This window comes from Penicillium angulare (genome assembly GCF_028827245.1).
Source record: "Penicillium angulare strain IBT 27051 chromosome Unknown utg000005l_segment0_segment0, whole genome shotgun sequence".
Classification (NCBI taxonomy): Eukaryota; Fungi; Ascomycota; class Eurotiomycetes; order Eurotiales; family Aspergillaceae; genus Penicillium; species Penicillium angulare.
In genome coordinates, this window is record NW_026623164.1 from 3,345,356 (window position 1) to 3,362,196 (window position 16,841).

At 45.4% G+C, this 16,841-nt stretch overlaps 10 protein-coding genes across 10 annotated transcripts; 4 read left to right on the plus strand and 6 right to left on the minus strand.

Annotated features, from left to right (window-relative positions):
- Nucleotides 1–458: 458 nt before the first annotated feature.
- Nucleotides 459–1,241, minus strand: N7478_008606 (alpha/beta hydrolase; the record flags this gene model as incomplete). Its single annotated transcript, XM_056924820.1, has 1 exon — nucleotides 459–1,241. One exon carries the CDS (start codon nucleotides 1,239–1,241, stop codon nucleotides 459–461), a length of 783 nt encoding a protein of 260 aa, XP_056777546.1.
- Nucleotides 1,242–2,995: 1,754 nt separating this feature from the next.
- N7478_008607 (LysM peptidoglycan-binding domain-containing protein) lies at nucleotides 2,996–3,388 on the plus strand (the record flags this gene model as incomplete). Its single annotated transcript, XM_056924821.1, has 2 exons — nucleotides 2,996–3,149; nucleotides 3,204–3,388. The coding sequence occupies 2 exons, from the start codon at nucleotides 2,996–2,998 to the stop codon at nucleotides 3,386–3,388; spliced, it is 339 nt and encodes a 112-aa protein (XP_056777547.1).
- A 161-nt stretch (nucleotides 3,389–3,549) lies between these two features.
- N7478_008608 (uncharacterized protein) lies at nucleotides 3,550–4,663 on the minus strand (the record flags this gene model as incomplete). The annotated part of the gene is made up of 4 exons (XM_056924822.1): nucleotides 3,550–3,797; nucleotides 3,863–4,209; nucleotides 4,276–4,508; nucleotides 4,559–4,663. The coding sequence occupies 4 exons, from the start codon at nucleotides 4,661–4,663 to the stop codon at nucleotides 3,550–3,552; spliced, it is 933 nt and encodes a 310-aa protein (XP_056777548.1).
- A 1,350-nt stretch (nucleotides 4,664–6,013) lies between these two features.
- Nucleotides 6,014–6,295, minus strand: N7478_008609 (uncharacterized protein; the record flags this gene model as incomplete). The annotated part of the gene is made up of 1 exon (XM_056924823.1): nucleotides 6,014–6,295. The coding sequence occupies one exon, from the start codon at nucleotides 6,293–6,295 to the stop codon at nucleotides 6,014–6,016; it is 282 nt and encodes a 93-aa protein (XP_056777549.1).
- A 950-nt stretch (nucleotides 6,296–7,245) lies between these two features.
- N7478_008610 (uncharacterized protein) lies at nucleotides 7,246–8,046 on the minus strand (the record flags this gene model as incomplete). The annotated part of the gene is made up of 1 exon (XM_056924824.1): nucleotides 7,246–8,046. One exon carries the CDS (start codon nucleotides 8,044–8,046, stop codon nucleotides 7,246–7,248), a length of 801 nt encoding a protein of 266 aa, XP_056777550.1.
- A 412-nt stretch (nucleotides 8,047–8,458) lies between these two features.
- N7478_008611 (D-mandelate dehydrogenase-like dehydrogenase) lies at nucleotides 8,459–9,557 on the plus strand (the record flags this gene model as incomplete). Its single annotated transcript, XM_056924825.1, has 2 exons — nucleotides 8,459–8,983; nucleotides 9,051–9,557. The coding sequence occupies 2 exons, from the start codon at nucleotides 8,459–8,461 to the stop codon at nucleotides 9,555–9,557; spliced, it is 1,032 nt and encodes a 343-aa protein (XP_056777551.1).
- Nucleotides 9,558–10,015: 458 nt separating this feature from the next.
- N7478_008612 (uncharacterized protein) lies at nucleotides 10,016–11,859 on the minus strand (the record flags this gene model as incomplete). Its single annotated transcript, XM_056924826.1, has 4 exons — nucleotides 10,016–10,091; nucleotides 10,160–10,499; nucleotides 10,568–11,659; nucleotides 11,721–11,859. 4 exons carry the CDS (start codon nucleotides 11,857–11,859, stop codon nucleotides 10,016–10,018), a joined length of 1,647 nt encoding a protein of 548 aa, XP_056777552.1.
- Nucleotides 11,860–12,194: 335 nt separating this feature from the next.
- On the plus strand, nucleotides 12,195–13,667 carry N7478_008613 (NAD(P)/FAD-dependent oxidoreductase; the record flags this gene model as incomplete). Its single annotated transcript, XM_056924827.1, has 1 exon — nucleotides 12,195–13,667. One exon carries the CDS (start codon nucleotides 12,195–12,197, stop codon nucleotides 13,665–13,667), a length of 1,473 nt encoding a protein of 490 aa, XP_056777553.1.
- Nucleotides 13,668–13,818: 151 nt separating this feature from the next.
- N7478_008614 (uncharacterized protein) lies at nucleotides 13,819–14,770 on the minus strand (the record flags this gene model as incomplete). The annotated part of the gene is made up of 2 exons (XM_056924828.1): nucleotides 13,819–14,456; nucleotides 14,527–14,770. The coding sequence occupies 2 exons, from the start codon at nucleotides 14,768–14,770 to the stop codon at nucleotides 13,819–13,821; spliced, it is 882 nt and encodes a 293-aa protein (XP_056777554.1).
- A 379-nt stretch (nucleotides 14,771–15,149) lies between these two features.
- On the plus strand, nucleotides 15,150–16,607 carry N7478_008615 (uncharacterized protein; the record flags this gene model as incomplete). The annotated part of the gene is made up of 1 exon (XM_056924829.1): nucleotides 15,150–16,607. One exon carries the CDS (start codon nucleotides 15,150–15,152, stop codon nucleotides 16,605–16,607), a length of 1,458 nt encoding a protein of 485 aa, XP_056777555.1.
- Between the last annotated feature and the right edge of the window lie 234 nt (nucleotides 16,608–16,841).

Below are 16,841 nucleotides of genomic sequence, written 5' to 3' on the forward strand. Positions count from 1 at the left end.
TCTTTGACAATGACGCTACTACTATAGTGCATGCAACTCTGGTGGGCGATCGCCATTGTTGCCGCCCGAAGATTTTCGGACTACAAACAAAGGTACAAAGTACCGCATGTCCGAAATATTTCGGATATGCCTTATTACGAGACCGGGCAAGCTTTGATTCGTCATGCCGCACATTTTCTACTCCACTTACCATGGCCGAATCTATGCTATTGGAATGCTTGGCTAAATGCTGTAAAAATCTTTATTTTCTGGACCCGATTCGAGTTGTATTGCTCTTCTGAGGACTTTCAAGTTTCTTTAGGAGCTGAACCGAAAAGGAAAATGAAAACATGCAATCAATGCTCTTATGACCTCATATGGCTCTTGGAGTCTAGTGTACAAAAATGTATATTTCATCACTCGAATTTACAAAATTGACCAAGGCACCCGAACTAGCCATAAACCGTATATTGATTATTTCACAGAATGTTTCTCTCGTCATTGGCAGCATCAACTGCGGCCTTCACCATTTCCTCCTGCTCAGTAATGAAGAGACTATGATCGGCATCGAAGGTTTTGACCTTCAAAGAAATGCCATCTTCTTGAGCTTTGCCTAACATGATATCTTGATATACCGTCGGCACACCACCATCTTGCAGTGTGCGAATATAAGTTGTAGGGATTGTTTTCCAGGCATATCCCGTTACCACATCATGAAAGGCTTGAATTGGGAACTTGACTACTGCATTGAGTGCTTCATCGACTATTTCCTGGCTCGCTCTCCCACTGAAAAATCCAGTAGCGGGATCTGTAACAGAACAGAGGCCATCTGGGGCTGTGGGCATGTAGTCTTCCACTAAATCTTGATACCCAGCCTCTCGAATAACGTCAAAGACGGAAGTATTAGCGCGCAGCAAGTATCCGCACAGGTTGAGCAAGTGAATGACACCCCCGGGTTTCCCGGCAGCCTTCCGTTCAGCGATGGAAAGGCCCTCTACTGCGCTGCCTCCGACAGCGCCGCCGTATGAATGGAAGATCATCAGAACACGCTGGCCATTGTTGACGAGCGATTTGATAATTTCTCTCACGTAGGCGATATCTTCGGGGAGAGATGCGGTTGGTGGCGATACGCCACTACATGTTGGAAGCCGTGGGCAGTGTACTTCAAACCCTTGTTTCTGTAGGGCGTCCACATAGGATCGATAATTTGGTGGCGTATGCCAGGCTCCGTGAACCAGTACAATTGATGGAAGCGAAGACATATTTCACAACGTTATCAGTTGTTTAATGAGGGAAAATTTAATGCATTGCTTTAAAATGGGCTCAGAGGGGCAATTTGGGGGCCGCACTGTACTATAAGCTGGTGCTTCTTTCTGTCCCCACTGCCCCACTATTTTCTTTGTTATGTCAGAGTGCGCGGGAACTCATCGTCTGAAGCGCGGAATCCTTCAGGGGGAATATGATAATAAAATTTGTTTACAAATTTAAAGAGCATGATACTAATAAACAATACTAGATAATATTTGGGGGGTGAGCAAGCTTCTAGGTCTTTGGGCTGCTTTTCGACACTAGTATGTGTCTGAACAACCTCAGGCATTAACGCACTTGCCTCCGCATTTATTTACGAGTAAGTACAAGAGGGTTGAGATCATAAAAAGCTTTATTCCATGCGAGGAGCATATTCTATTGTAATTTGCCACTCGAATTTAGTATAATCTTATTTGAGAAATCGACTTCAGGCGCAACGAAATCCAAATAATGTTGAAGCCTTTAGCATGCTAATAATAGTGATAAATGTTCCGGTTGTTGAGAGACAGGAGGGTAGAGGGAGAAAAGAATTGTGTTACGAAATAAAACAAAAGAAATTGCTCAGCCGGCTCCTTGCATGGAGCTTGGTAAAATATTTGGAAGAAACAAACCCACGCGACTTCTCGTATTCCCATTATCTACGGCTCCATAACTTGTAGAGTTTAGTAGAGGCAAAAGAAAGGTAGTAAAGTATAGGTTCGATAATCAGATGATCCATCGTATTTACAATTGCTGACAACTCAACATGTTTAACTTCGACGAGAGACAGTACGATCACTTTTCAATCTGAGAATCCCAACAGGTATTATATTAGAAACATGAGCAGTGAGGACAGCTTGACTTTGAAAGTCTGTAGCGAGGTGACTGTAGTACACGCTTTAGATCGGGGTGCCTTCTGTCGAAGTCTCATGGTACAAAGAATGTTACTCTGCCCACTGATCCGATCGGAGCTCGTTCTAGCTTCGAGCTCTAATTGAGTCTAATTTCCCTCGAAGTTGATATGTCTTCTATTAAAATGTGGCCCAGACCACGGGGGTTACACAATCGCCCCTGCAGGATAGCCGACCAACCCACTAGGTTTGATGACCGTTCGCTTCTGCTACACTTTTCGATTCAGGCGTGGGTATTACCAGCATCATGCATCGGTGGCAAGGCTCCCCTGCGAAAGGTAGCAAAAGGTAGCAGTATCCCTCCATAGTTTATTGATCAGACCATCCAAGGGTTTTCAGATGCAATGTAACAGTGGAACAAACGGGGCATGACTCTACCTACCCGAGACATATGCGGTGTAGATGAGAATCAGGCTCCTGTATGCGCGACATGCCGAGATAATGCCAGTGATGCCGACGTTCTTTTCTTATTCTGTCGCCATTTGTGTCGGTGCAGGAGAATCGTCCCAGCTGATTGGCTTATGATTGCACGACAAAGCAACTGCAACCCGGACTCGAGGGAAATGAAAAGTGGTCTTAAGGCGACCAGCAGAATATCGTTGTGTTTGGATAGTTTGCCTCTGAATTAGATGATGTGTTGGTGACTCGGTCTAATTCAAAAGTCTAGCATTTGAGTATCTGACAAAGTCCCAAGGCATAAATACCAGCAAGAAGAGCCACGAAGGAAGTGGAAGAACAAAACTACAAAAACGATTTCCATTATTTCCCAAGTCTCAGCTTCTCTTGAATTTCGATCTTAAATATCTTCCACCAGCATCATGGTTCGTTCATATGCTCAGGTTGTTGTCATGACATTGGGACTCGCATCTTTGGCATTGTCTGCTGCAGTAGACAAGAATCTTGCTGGAGTCTCAGTCGAGCGTGACACCGTCCCTGAAGATGTCGGAGACTCTAGTAGATACGTGCCTCGCTGTAAGTAAAAGTCTACCGGTACATTTAACACATATGCTCACAATTCAAATATAGGCAACTCATTCTACAAGGTGCAACAAGGGGATACTTGCTGGGACATCATCACCCAGAACGAAGATGCATTAACCATGGACCAGTTGCTGTGCTGGAACCCGGACATCAACCCTTGGTGCTCGAACCTCATCCCCGGACGCAACATCTGCACTGGAGTGGCCAATTCCGCTAGTTTCAAGTGTTGAACCAATTGGTTGGCCTCATTAACAGGGTAACTTCCGTGAATAAGCTACCTAAAGCTTCAACCAGATTGGTGGCAATGATGTTTGAACTGTTTGTGTGCGAGGAATTGCGATTTCTTTTGGTGAACAAGGTCGATATTAGTCTTGAATCGTGAATTTATTTTTTATTTCCCACCCCAATGTCTCTCTAAGAATTCTCTCATTTTCATGGGTTGTACATCCGGGATCTGAGCATCGAGCCTGTTTTCCTTCGGGAATTGAAAGACGCCATTCACAATAAGTCGACTAACCAATGCTGTGACTTCCTTGAGTTCATCCACTGAATACTCTGTCCCTCTAGGACTCGGGGGTATGGTAACGTCCCCTGCGTTGATTTGGTCAACAGTATCATAAGTCACGTTGAACTTGGCTCCTGTTAAATGAATTTTAGTTTGACTGCTCACGGGTAAATAACAATAAATTGTAGATATTAGTTACCTGTGAGCTCTTCGGCCATTTTCAGAAGCTGATTGTAAGTGACTTCATCCCCAACAACTACGCTGAATTCAGGCCAATCATTGAGGTCAAGCGCCTTGACAACATAATCGGCCATGTCGTAGGTATAAGTCATACAAATTACATCATTGCCGTCGCCAGGAATGGCAGCCTCCCGTTCGGCGATGTTAATTCCGAAGGTGTATGGCTGTAGGTTGGTTCGAGCATGAGGCATGCCCCAGTAGTCCATGAAGAACCCCGGGATGACTCGGGTGTACTTGAGTGAACTTTCTTTCAGGCGGTTTGCTGCATCAAGCCAGTACTGGATGCTAGGATCTATAGAAAGAAGACTATAGCATCAAAAGCGATTAGTGGTGACCAGTTTGTGAAGTTCTTGAATTTATGCTTCCACGCACTCGGCTGTTTGGATGAACGAATATTCGCTTGGAATAAATCTTTTGGTAGCCGGGGATTGTTCAGCTGCATCAATCAAATTCAATTGAGATTGACTCGTCTCATCGGAGAGGAGGCCGATGGCAGAAATAATTGTATGAATATTGTAGTTTTCTAGGGTGTTTGCCATGGAAGAGACATCATCATAGTTGATCTGCACAACCTGAACTCCAGGAAATGAACTGTCCACTGTTGGCTTTTGATTTAGTTAGCGGTTGTTCTACATTAGATCAAGATATCCCTCACCTGGCGAGATAAAACGATGACTTGGAATTTGGGCTCTTGGACTAGCCGTTCGACAACGGTCTTGCCAACGCCTCCTGAGCCTCCAGCAACAGCAATAACACTCATATTGAGTCAAGGTAGATTTCAGCGGGTAAATCCAGCCTGTTCTCTAAATTTATCTTATTGGTCAAATATCAATATTAGATCCCCTGCGCTGTAGTGCGAAGTGGAAGGTCAAAACTCGGGTTTCACCCCGCGTCATGCCCCACTTTTTGTGGGCTCAGTTGAACAAATTTGCGATTCCTCGGCCTTCATGATAAATAACACAATGTTAGAATAATACATTTCTCACCAAAAGATATCCTAAGAAAAAGACATCTTAGTCGTATTTCAATTCGGTCCACTTCCCCGCAGTAGTAAAGGAACACCGACAAGATCGGGCTTTCGGGCTTCACGGGCATCGGTGTCCATGACTAAGAGTGCCGTCGTAGAGTCGCCGATAAAAAAGCCATATAAAGCGCTTCCCGCTCGGCTGTCCGTAATATAATCTCAAACTTACTGAAACAAAACTCAATCCCTGCACCGTTCATAACACTTACAAACCTTCAACTACCGACAACTGCTATACCTCGGTAACGAGAAAAACTCTTCCACGATGTGCATGAAGGCTCAGTGTTCTACCTGCAGTATGTGCTAAAGCCGCTTCAAGATTGACAAAAAAGTCTATGATATCGATATCTGACTATTTCACAGACAAGGCCACCTGGTGGGGCTGCGGTGCCCACATTCCATCTGTCATGGACTCTATTCCTGAGGATGAATGGTGTGCATGCACTCCTCAGGTTGAGAAAGGTGGCAAGAAGTACCCGCCTAAGGCTGCAAAGGCCGGCTGACTAGGAGGAGGATGTACTCTTTTCTAAGATGCTTGACTGGCACGCAAAGATTATTTACTTTGTGAATTATGCATTTGGTGACTGGTGACGATTCAGTGAAGGTGGAAGGTGTTGTTTTGATTTCAGGTGCTGGAACGGTGGTGATCTTATGAACCATGTTGTGAAATTGAAATTGCATTCTATCTATTAAATAACTTCAACTGATGAGATACAATACTCCATCATCAGCACGCACCCAATTATTTAAAACCATTCTCCGGGGGAGGAAAAAAACACTGGAAAGCAAGTATATGAGTGACACGAGATAAAATATTCCTAAAGTAAATGCTAAACGATGCAAGCACCCCCAGAAAGAATTTATTAAACCTCAAGATTCTTTTCTCCGAATATCAATAAACAAGTAAATAAGCAACGCCATCTATGACAAGGTCCCAGCTAGGAAATGCGCTCCTTAGTATAACTCAACACACCAGAGAACTCTTTAGTTCCTCAAATTCAGGCAAATCCACCTCTAAGCGCCAACGCCGAAAGAACAATGAACATTAAATCCCCGTTTGAACCAGCTCATAGTCACAGCTTGCTATTAAGATTTCAGCCCTTGCTGCATGTGTGCCTCTGCAGCCTCAGATAATCCAGTAAGGCAGCTGATGATTAGTTCCTCCTCCGCAGCATCAACTTCGGTCCCAAACTCGGCGACAATCTCATTTTTGATTTGATTGGAGATAGCCTTCAGATCTTTCTTCTTAAGGTTAATCCTGCGGGTACGCATAATGATTTTCTGTCGAATTGCCTGAACTCTGGGTGATAGCTCGCTGATCTTTCCGTTTATGGCCTCCTCTGAGTCGTCTTCAAACTCATCGGGCATCTATAATTTGTCAGTTTCAAATCTTGGAAGAACATAAAGTTTGAAACTCACTGGTATACATATTTTTCTCATCAATTGGCAGTACCAGCATTTGGATCCTGGTTCCCGATAACAAATGTGGTTAGGGTCTTGCGCTAAGCGGAGAAAGCATCGTTGGCACATGTATTCCATGCTTATTCGTTGAAGGCTTTTCCTTATTCGTGGAATTGAATCGCTATAGGGCATAATTCAGGGGTTCTATGCCCTCTGACATAGAGTGATGCTTTTGTATGTGTAGATTATTGTTTCAGATGCGAGTTCGAATAGACTTTGGGGTGGTAGAGTATAAGTGTAAGAGAATTAATTGCGTTCATTGGAAGCTTGAGTTGAATACGATTCCAAGGTTTACTGAGTCTTATATATATTACATTCTTGAGATACAGATAGGGAAAAAAGAAAGAAATTCATATACTAAATTTGCAGAGCTTTGGACAAAGATAAATCGACTGAGACATTGTCATTCGCTCCAAATTCCTTGATCAAACATATTATGGACAAGGCCCTTCTCCGTAGTTAGAACACTGAGGACCTGCTGTAATTAGATAATAACTAGATTATAGCTGTGCCACTTCTCCTCTTTTTGAATATGCTCCGCGGAGTCGATTTAGACATAACAAAGAGAAAGAATGCAGTGACTTTCCTTATGGTATCTAGGTCTAAGAATGCCCAGTCCATATTAAAATTCAACATGGGACGACTCCACTCATGCTCTACTCCTCATTGCACGCTTTTGAAACAAAAGATGTTTGAAAGAATAGCATGTCTCTTCTTGGTTTCAAGTAGTTTGGGTAATGCTGCCCAACTGATTCTACAGTTTCAACTGATCGAAGAGGGCCCAGTCTTCTAAAAAACTGAATAGAAGCTATTTGGCTAGAAGTTTCAGAATATAGTACATATCCATATGCCTTAATCTATACTTTTTGATCTCTAGGCTTTCGCATAGCCCAGTATGGTGGATTTCTTCTGTTCAGACCTGAGTAAAACCATTCTCCAAGTGTATATACATCATAAACAGGTAAACCTGTCGCATGGTGAATTGCTTCACCGTGGGGTGCCATATTAGTGCACTCTAGCACGATAGCTCTGATTTTGTCTTGGGTGCTATTTAATAATTCTTTGGCCATAATAACCAGCTCATGTTTGACATTTTGAGAATCATAAGGCTCACCACGTGAGACATACCCTCTTAGATAACCCCGGGGAGGCGCACCGAAAATATGCACTGAAGCCGGATCAATACCGAGCTCAGTCAAGTGCCTATCTGTCAGGCGGCCAGCATCGTATGTCAGTAGTCCGATTTTGTGCGCAGGGTGAATTATCGCGCGGAGTGTTGGAATCTGGATAAGTGACGATGTGGCTATAGGTATGGGCAGCCTGGCAGAAAGTCTGATCAAAATAAGCATATTGAGCCGCAAAACAACTACACAATGATTGGGGTAATACTTTTTTTGTGCCATAGCAAGAAAGCCGCAGCTTGTAATGATTCCAACAGCTCCACGCTTAGCTAGTTTGATTCCAGCAGCGACAAAACGCTCAATAAATTCATCGTCGTATTGTTTATCAGTCACAATATGAGACACAGATGAGCCAGGGACTGTCTCCCGAATAAGGGGGAAGCTCCAAGTTCGCTCGTTAAATGGATCACCTGGGGGCCTAGCTATGTTAACCTCGACAGCCAAAAAGCCCATAGGTGGGGCGTTTTCATTGGCCATATTGTGAACACTGGACCCTGGGATTGATCAACTATCTGGTCGATTCCCGCTGGAAAAAAGAGTTGATATTAACCATGCTGGCCCGACTGATAATGGCATCTTCATCATCTATCCTCAACGTAGATAAGGACCCGAAGGAACCCCTATCTAGCGGGGGGAAAGAGGTATCAGTCGGTTACGGAAAGTACCGATCTCAGTGAGGGGAGGTGGGTGGGGCAGAGAAGCGGAGATACTGCGAAGGCGTGCTAAAGCCTGGTGCACACTCGGGAAGTCCCGAGGTGTTGAATCTCAATTGTGAAGGGAGCACTAAACGCGCGTGAAATAAGTTTAAAGATTTTGCCATCAACCGAATCGCACATCCGACTTCCCTTTTCCTCCTCTCCCTGCCATATCCAGAATTCGATCATTCACAATGTCACCTGGTCGCGTCGAAAAGAAGCCCAGGATCGTTTCCCTGGGTACCCCACGGTATATCGGTAGTGAGTACCTCGATGAGTTCAATAAGGAATTTGACTTCGAGGTGCTTGATGTCTCAAACCGAGCTGAGACCCAGGAAAAGCTCCCTGCCTTGATAAAGGCTAAAGGTCCAATTGACGGTTTCATCATCCGCATGGGCACGCCTCCTTACGAACCTTTCGACGAAGACCTTTTAAAAGCCCTCATTCCAGGATGTCGCATTATCACATCAGCCTCAGCCGGTTATAACGAATTCGATGTTGATTGGATGGCAAAGAAGGGTGTCGTGTTTTGTAACTCAGTGGATGCAGTTGCTGAGGCTACCGCCGACATGGCTATGTTCTTGATACTTTCCGTTCTCAAGAATGCTTCAAATGCGGAGAGAAGCGCAAAGGCAGGAAACTGGCGAAAGAATTTGGTTCCCACTCGTGACCCTACCGATTTGACATTAGGAATCGTTGGCATGGGCTCCATAGGCAAAGTAAGTGCTCCGAACCATGGTTATCCCTCGTGTCACCTGGAAATCAACTAATAAGGGTTTGTCCTAGTATCTTGCTAAGAAGGCTCTGGCCTTCAACATGAAGATCCGCTATTATAACCGCAATCGACTTCCAGAAGAAATCGAGCAGCTGTACAACGCGGTATATTGCCCCTCATTGCACGAGCTACTTGGCACTTCCGATGTTGTCTCTCTAAATTGCCCGCTCAACGCGGAGACAACAAACCTTATTAGCGAACCCGAGTTTGCCGTCATGAAGGACGGTGCTTTTCTGGTCAACACAGCTCGAGGAGCCGTAGTTAATGAGTCGGCACTGAAGGAGGCCTTACAATCAGGAAAGGTCGCACGTGCTGGAGTCGATGTCTTATGTGACGAGCCCAACGTTGATCCATGGTTCTTGGAGGAAAATAATAATGTGACAGTGCAGCCTCATTTAGGTGGTCTTACAGATGTTGCTTTTCATAAGGCTGAGAAAGAGTGTTTTGAAAACGTCAAGGCTCTTTTTAAAACAGGAAAAGCGAACAGCCCTGTAAACCTGGGACTTATGAAGCAATAATGTTCGGTAAGATGTTTGATCTGTTTTATTGAAGACTCCAATGAATTTAGACTTCCAATAGAAATCATCTGGTATGCCTTTCATTACTGTGGACATAATGTCGTACTGCTTCCAAGCTTAGTAAAACCGCTACTCGGTTACTATCAGTGAAGTTAAGAATAGCATACTCTGAACACAAACATCAAACCCAATTTTCATGAAGCTTAAATTATCCACTTCGGCTAGATACTAGTAAATATTCTGGTTAGCAAGTTTATATCTCAAATGCCAGTGATTACCTTTGCGATACTGAGTTGAAGGCTGGATAGATTTTTCGATGAATACTGAATCCAGTTTATACTATGACTTGGAAGAAGAAGAAATTAAAGAAAAAATTTAAAAAATTTAAAAGGATTATTGGGTACTTATGTCTTAATCTGCATGCTAAATATACTACCAAGCTTTTAAGGGAACATGTATCAAACCTGACTCTCATCTGTCTTTACAAATGTGCTGCCCTTTTCAGTATTGGGGTCTATGACACGCTCAGCAGACCTGTGACGAAGGGCGGTATATTAGATCAATATTCCACAAAACCCCCAAAAGAGAGATTCGGAACTTACAGCGATCCGGTAGGTGTCTCAACTCCCACCAATAAATTTGGGCTGCGGGTGCGCTTGTAGGCCTTGAACCATGGCCCGCGGAACAAACTGTCCATCTCTTCAACGCCCAGGCCAGCAATCTCAGGAACCATAAAGAACACATAAGCAATTGCAATACAATTGAATGCAGCAAAAAATATGAAAGCGCCCCAGTTATTTGTGTCATCCAGCAATGAGGGAGTTCCGGCATTGATGCCGTAGAAAAAAAGCCAATGGAACATTTGACAAAATGCGCTGCCAAATGATCGAATTCGGTTTGGCCATAGCTCGCCGCCGAAGATATAAGGAAGAATCAGCAGACCTGTTTAAAGATTTATTTCAGTTAGAAAGTGATAGAAAATGGAATTATATCAGCATAGGTTCTCTTACCAATGGCATATCCGAAACCGTGAAAAAAAATGGCGACGATAGCGCCTTGGGCGGAGCTGGCAGAGACGGGACCTTGTTGACGATACTTGATGAAAATACCAATGTATAGATCAGTAATGACTTGAATTGTGATTCCGATGAATGCTGACTTCCGACGTCCCATAGCATCAATAATGAAAAATGAAGCAATGAGCGTGAAGAAAAATTTTGCCAGACTGTACATTCCACTTAGAAAGATACTGTGCGCGGTATCATCGCTAGCGCCGACAAGAGCCAGGATGGGTACGAAATAAGAACTGATTGAATTTGCGCCGGATAGTTGAGCAAGGGCAAATGCCATGAGTGCTTGCGTCAGACGACGTAAATTTGCTGGGACGAGAAAGGTCTCGCGCGCAATTTCAAGTACTCCAGGCAAACCGCCCTCCGCGCCTCGTTCTTTTGAAATACTCTCTTCAATCTCCTGAAGCTCTATCTGTACTCGCGGGTGTGAAATTGGCAGTCCACGTAATCGGACCAGAGTTTCGACAGCCTCTTCCTGTCTGTTGACGAGAAATAGCCAGCGGGGTGATTCGGACAGAAAGAAACTAGCGATGATGCAGAGAAGCATGAAGATACAGGGCGAGAACCAGACAGCCTGATATTGCAGGCGACTCACTTCTATAGTTTGGTACACACCATAGACGCAAAACACCGCGACCCATAGAGAGAGAAGCATAGCCACACTAAACCATGTTGCGAGAAGTCCACGGATCTCGGTAGGCGCAATCTCGACAATAGAATTGGTTCCTGTTACGGTGAGAGGTCCAATTCCCAACCCACTGATGATTCGAGCGGCATATAGTGTGCCAATGTTTGGAGCAAAAGTGGCTACCAACTGTCCGGCAATCCAAATGAGCATATAGATGCGTAGTGACCAGAGTCGACCAACACGGTCATTGACGAAGAAAGAGAGCCCTGCACCCACGCCGCACCCAATGTACACAAGGGAGACGAAGTGTGATATTGCGTTTGCATTTGTACCAGAGCTGATTTTGAACTGCTGCTGAAATCCTGGTAATTCTGACACGACCGACGATGATCCTTGATCCCAAGCTAATTGTTCTCCTAGTCAGAAAGCCTAGGAGAAAAAAATATCATATAGAGCGCGACTTACTCAGGGGAATTCCAGAACAAGCATAGAGGGCCACAGAAAGGAGAAGCCGGGAGTTGCAAATCAGCTCTCGAGGCGTCGCCCGGATGGTACGAACGTATTTGGCGACTGTTGATTCCGAGTAAATGTTCTTGAACCCCATTACATTGACTCCTAGCAAAGAGGTAGCGAGGTGAGGGGAAGGATTTCAAGTGATTCAGAGGATTATAATGAAACCCTTTGTGAACACGCGAATTCAAGGGATTTTAACTTGCCGTAGAAGGTAAAGATAAGTGCCATGCATTTTTACCTGCGGTCCGAAGTAGAGATAAGCTCAGGATGCATGAGCACGAGCACAGCAAAGTGCGGAGAGAATCTAGGCGCGGCTTCTACCGAGGCGCCACCGGGTTCTCCCTATCACTCCACCACTAGCGTTGGACGACGCAGTACAAAACAATGCGAGTGCTCTTAGCCCTCCACACTCCATTGTAATAAGCCATGGAGAAGAATGATCCGATCATTGTGGTGGGCGCGGGCATTTTCGGCCTCAGCACAGCCCTACACCTTGCCCGCCGCGGATACAGTGTGACTGTTTTTGACCGACAGCCTTACGATGAGTCAAAATACTCTTATCTGCACGGAGCTGATGCGGCCTCTGCAGACATCAACAAAATCATTCGCTCTGCCTATGGAGGCCAAACTGAGTACCAATCTCTATCAACTGAGGCAATTGCTGCCTGGCATGAATGGAATGAAGAGCTTGCGAGTGGCAAGACTGTTCCCCCTGGGATGACTCGCAAGGACCGTGTTTTCGTCGCAAATGGGAATATTTCCATGTCCGAGGACTCAGAGCTACCCCCATGGGAGCAGGCCTGTATCGATGGGATGGAGAAGGCTGGGCATCATGACACACAGCTGGCGACCACAGACCCACGACACTGTGAGGTTGCCGCAAGCCGAGGGCTATCGTCTTACATGGACCCATTTCAACAAAATCGTCGCGGACAGAAGCCAGTAGGTGTGCTAGACACAACAGGAGGAATGGCTATCGCCGACAAAGCCTGTCGCTTCGCATTGCACAAGGCGCGGGAAGCTGGCGCGAAATTCGTCTTCGGATCGCAAGCCGGATGTCTGCAATCTTTACGCTTCGATGGGAATAAGGTCACTGGAATTGAAACACGAGATGGAAAGTTCCACCATGCCTCAATGACCATTCTGGCTTGTGGTGGTTGGACTCCAGTACTCTTGCCAGAATTGGACGGTCTCTGCGAAGCCACTGCTGGTAGTGTGATTCTCATGAAAATACCCACCAACTCGCCACTATGGGATCGCCTAGGACCACAGCAGTTCCCCACGTTTACATTTAATATGCGTGCTGGAAGGAAAGGGGGCCTTTATGGATTTCCTCGCAATGAGGACGGCTACTTCAAAGTTGGATATCGTGGTACCAAGTACACCAACCCCGTTCGACATAGCGATGGAAAAGAGCGTAGCACCCCCGCCACGCGATGGTCGGCTGCAGAGCGTGATGGAACTCAACCTATTGGTGAACGCCTTACAGACTTCCCACGAGAAGCATACCAGGTTATCCATACATTTCTGGACAGGTATCTGCCGGAGCTGCGCGAAGAGAATATACCTACCTCAACCACACGAATGTGCTGGTACACTGATACATTCGATAACCATTTCGTGGTTGACCAAGTGCCGGGAAAGCAGAGTCTGATGGTTGCTACGGGGGGCAGTGGTCATGCATTCAAGTATCTGCCCAATATTGGAAATTGGGTGGTGGATATTATGGAGAATGTCAATACAGATCGTGAGGCTATTCAAGCCTGGGGATGGAGAGCCCTGGAAAATAAGAAGCCAATCAATAATCTAATGGAGGGCTCACAAGGAGAACGTGCCTTAGGAAATATTGCCTTGTCTAAGGAGTCGATTATAAAACAGTCGGCAAAGGCAGTGCTCTGAAAGCTGGCTCTATACGCCATAATATTCAGCATGAACTTAAGGAATCACATTTGTTTCATTTTTTACAAGCTATTTTATAATATCCCAAACTTGTAGAGTAAGCGAATCTGAATGGTAAACTTGAAGCTGGCATAATGACTTTCATTTTCATTTATTCCAGAAAATCACCTTTGGACTCTTTGAGAACCATCTGATATTCCGGCATAAACTGCATATACATTACTTCCGGACTTCCAGTTCCCTTCTTCGTATACACGGCTTCTTCTTCACCAACAAATGTCTTCTTCAGTCTCGGTGAAACAAGTGAAGCCTCAACAAGGAGTTGAGTCTGGCATGCTCGTTCCAAAGCAATGAAGAAAGCTGCCGCTTCAGCAATTGTGCCACCAGCGGTCAATGAGCCGTGATTCTGGAGGAGCAAGTTTTTCTTCGTTGGTCCCATTGCAGAGGCAATACGTCGACCCTCCTCAGCCGCAAAAACAACACCCCCAAACGACGGGTACACGGCTAAGTCATCATAGAACATGCAGCTGTCTTGATTGAGCATCTCGATGGGTAATCCAAAGGTGCTCCATGCTCGAGCATGGGGACTATGAGCATGACACACAGCGTGTAGGTCCGGTCGCGCTGCATGGATAGCACTGTGGATCATGAACCCGGCGGCATTAACGGGCTTGTCGGCACCACCCACACGGCGACCTTGATCATCAACCTGGACCATGTCGGAGACAGTGAGCACGCCAAAATGCACGCCATATGGATTCAGCCAAAATTTCTTTGGGTCAACAGGGTCTGTTAGGATATTCAGTTTAATATTTTCTCTCCGTGGCTTCCAGTGACCAAAAGACAAAGTTGGGCGTACCTCGCAAACTGATATGACCGCTACCTCCATCGGAAAATCCAAGCTTTGCGAAGATGCGGAAGGCTCCCGCCATCTGCTCAAGCTGCCATTGTCGTGTCTTCAAAGGAGTCTCTGGCCATGGGATATGATGATGAAGACGCTTGACTTCACCTGTTCCGAAGCTAGATATGTTCAACGCTTGCCCATTGTCTGCAGACTTGATCGAGGGCGTAGGGGTTTGCTCTGTGGTTGCTGTGAGACTCATTTTTGAATATGTCTTATTGTTTTGAAGGTTAATCACTTCCCGACAGTTTTGGAAAATATATTGAAGGTCTCAGATTGCGCTCTCTCTGGAAAGTGGTAGGATGAGACTGTCTTCGGCTTCCCCCGGGGTCCACAATGGAAAGTCCCGAGATATCTACTTCCGCTTTGATATAGCATCACCATCACAAGGATCGCGCTGATCGGGAATTTCCATCTATATTAACCAGAGAATAGCAATGGAACTGCCCCATGTGACGGCTAAGGAACTACGGTTCTCAAAGGGATCATTTATCTTGAGTCCCAGGTCCATGGTAGATCTTGGATATTATCAGTCCTGATCAAAGCAATACAATCTTTGTGTTATAATCTATCTTCCCACCATGGAATTCGACATTCCAGTTGCAGCTCATGCTCAGCCTCGGCTGTCCGAGCACATATATGTCGACGCCGACATCCTCCGCACTCGCTTCGCCGTTGCCATGTCCAACATGTATAAGGCGGAAGTTCCACTTTACGAAGATTTGGTTTCCATTGTACAGGGTGTTAATCAGTCCGTTCTTGCGAACTATAATACAAAGGATAGTGTCGAGCGCATTACCCTGGAACGCCATGGTGCCATCCGCCTCGGCAGTCCATATGAGCTACAAGTTGTTAGGCGTATTTTCGGTCTGCTAGGCATGCACCCTATCGGCTACTATGATCTCTCTATCGCCGGTCTTCCAATGCATGCTACATGTTTTCGACCACGAGATGCTGAATCTTTGGCCAAGAACCCCTTCCGAGTCTTTACAACACTTCTACGACCTGAGCTTTTGCAATCACTCGAAGCTCGGGAGCAGGCTCTAAGCCTCCTTCAACAACGCAAGATCTTCAGTGATGTGTTGCTTGATATTATGAGCATTGCAGAATCGCAACAGGGTCGCTTCACCTATGATCAAGCAGAAATATTTGTCGATAATGCCCTGGAGTCTTTTCGCTGGCAATCTGTAGCAGCCGCCACGTTTGATATGTACAACACGTTGAAGAAAGAGCATCCTATTCTAGCAGATATAGTTTGCTTCCAAACTGCTCATATCAACCACTTAACTCCCCGAACTCTCAATATCGATCTTGCGCAGGCTGCTATGCAAGCCCATGGTATGGAGGTAAAAGATAGGATTGAAGGTCCTCCGAAACGTGGATGTCCTATTCTTTTGCGTCAGACCAGCTTCTTGGCCCTCCAGGAAGCTGTTAGCTTTGCATCTTCGAGTAATCACCCCGAAAAGCTCATTGATAGCTATCACAAAGCTCGGTTTGGAGAGATTGAGGAGCGAGGGGCAGCTCTCACCCCAGCTGGGCGCAAGCTATATGACGAGCTATTTGATGAAGCGATGGAAACTGCTTGGACAACAGGTCAGAAAATGGATGAAACTGTGGCCAAAGTGTTTATTAAATACCCGGATACGTGGAATGAGCTACGTCGGCGGGGATTAATCTTTTGTGAGTTTACTCCAACGGGGAAGCTCCTCCCAATACACCTAGCGAAGCATGATGAGAAACGGGGAGACTTTCTTGAGCAACTCGTGCTCGCTGAAATTGTGAGCGCTGTGCCAATTACATATGAAGACTTTCTTCCATTCTCTGCAGCTGGCATTTTCCAGTCTAATTTGGGGAATTCATCGTCTTCCGCTATGGGCCAGAAAAAACCATACCCCGACCAGGAAACCTTCGTAAAGTCCCTCGGCTGCGAAATTCTAGATAGTAACACCCTATATGCCGGTATTCAACGCAAGAGTATTGAAAATTGCGCGCATCAGTTGGGCTTAAGTGCATTTGATCTGATTCGGGATTTACCATAATAATTGATAACTTTCTTTGGCATTTCGATGTTTTATACCAGCTCTGAATTAAGTCCCGTCTTATAACACGCAACCTTTTTAAATTATTTCTATGTATAGCATATAATTTGGAGTCCTTTTTAGACTGTTATTGACTGTATACCCGGATTGCCCCGTGGCAATACCCCATACTGATAAGAGAAATACACCCGATAAGATAAGCCTCCTTCCACGCGTTATTGAGGAGAACTTGCC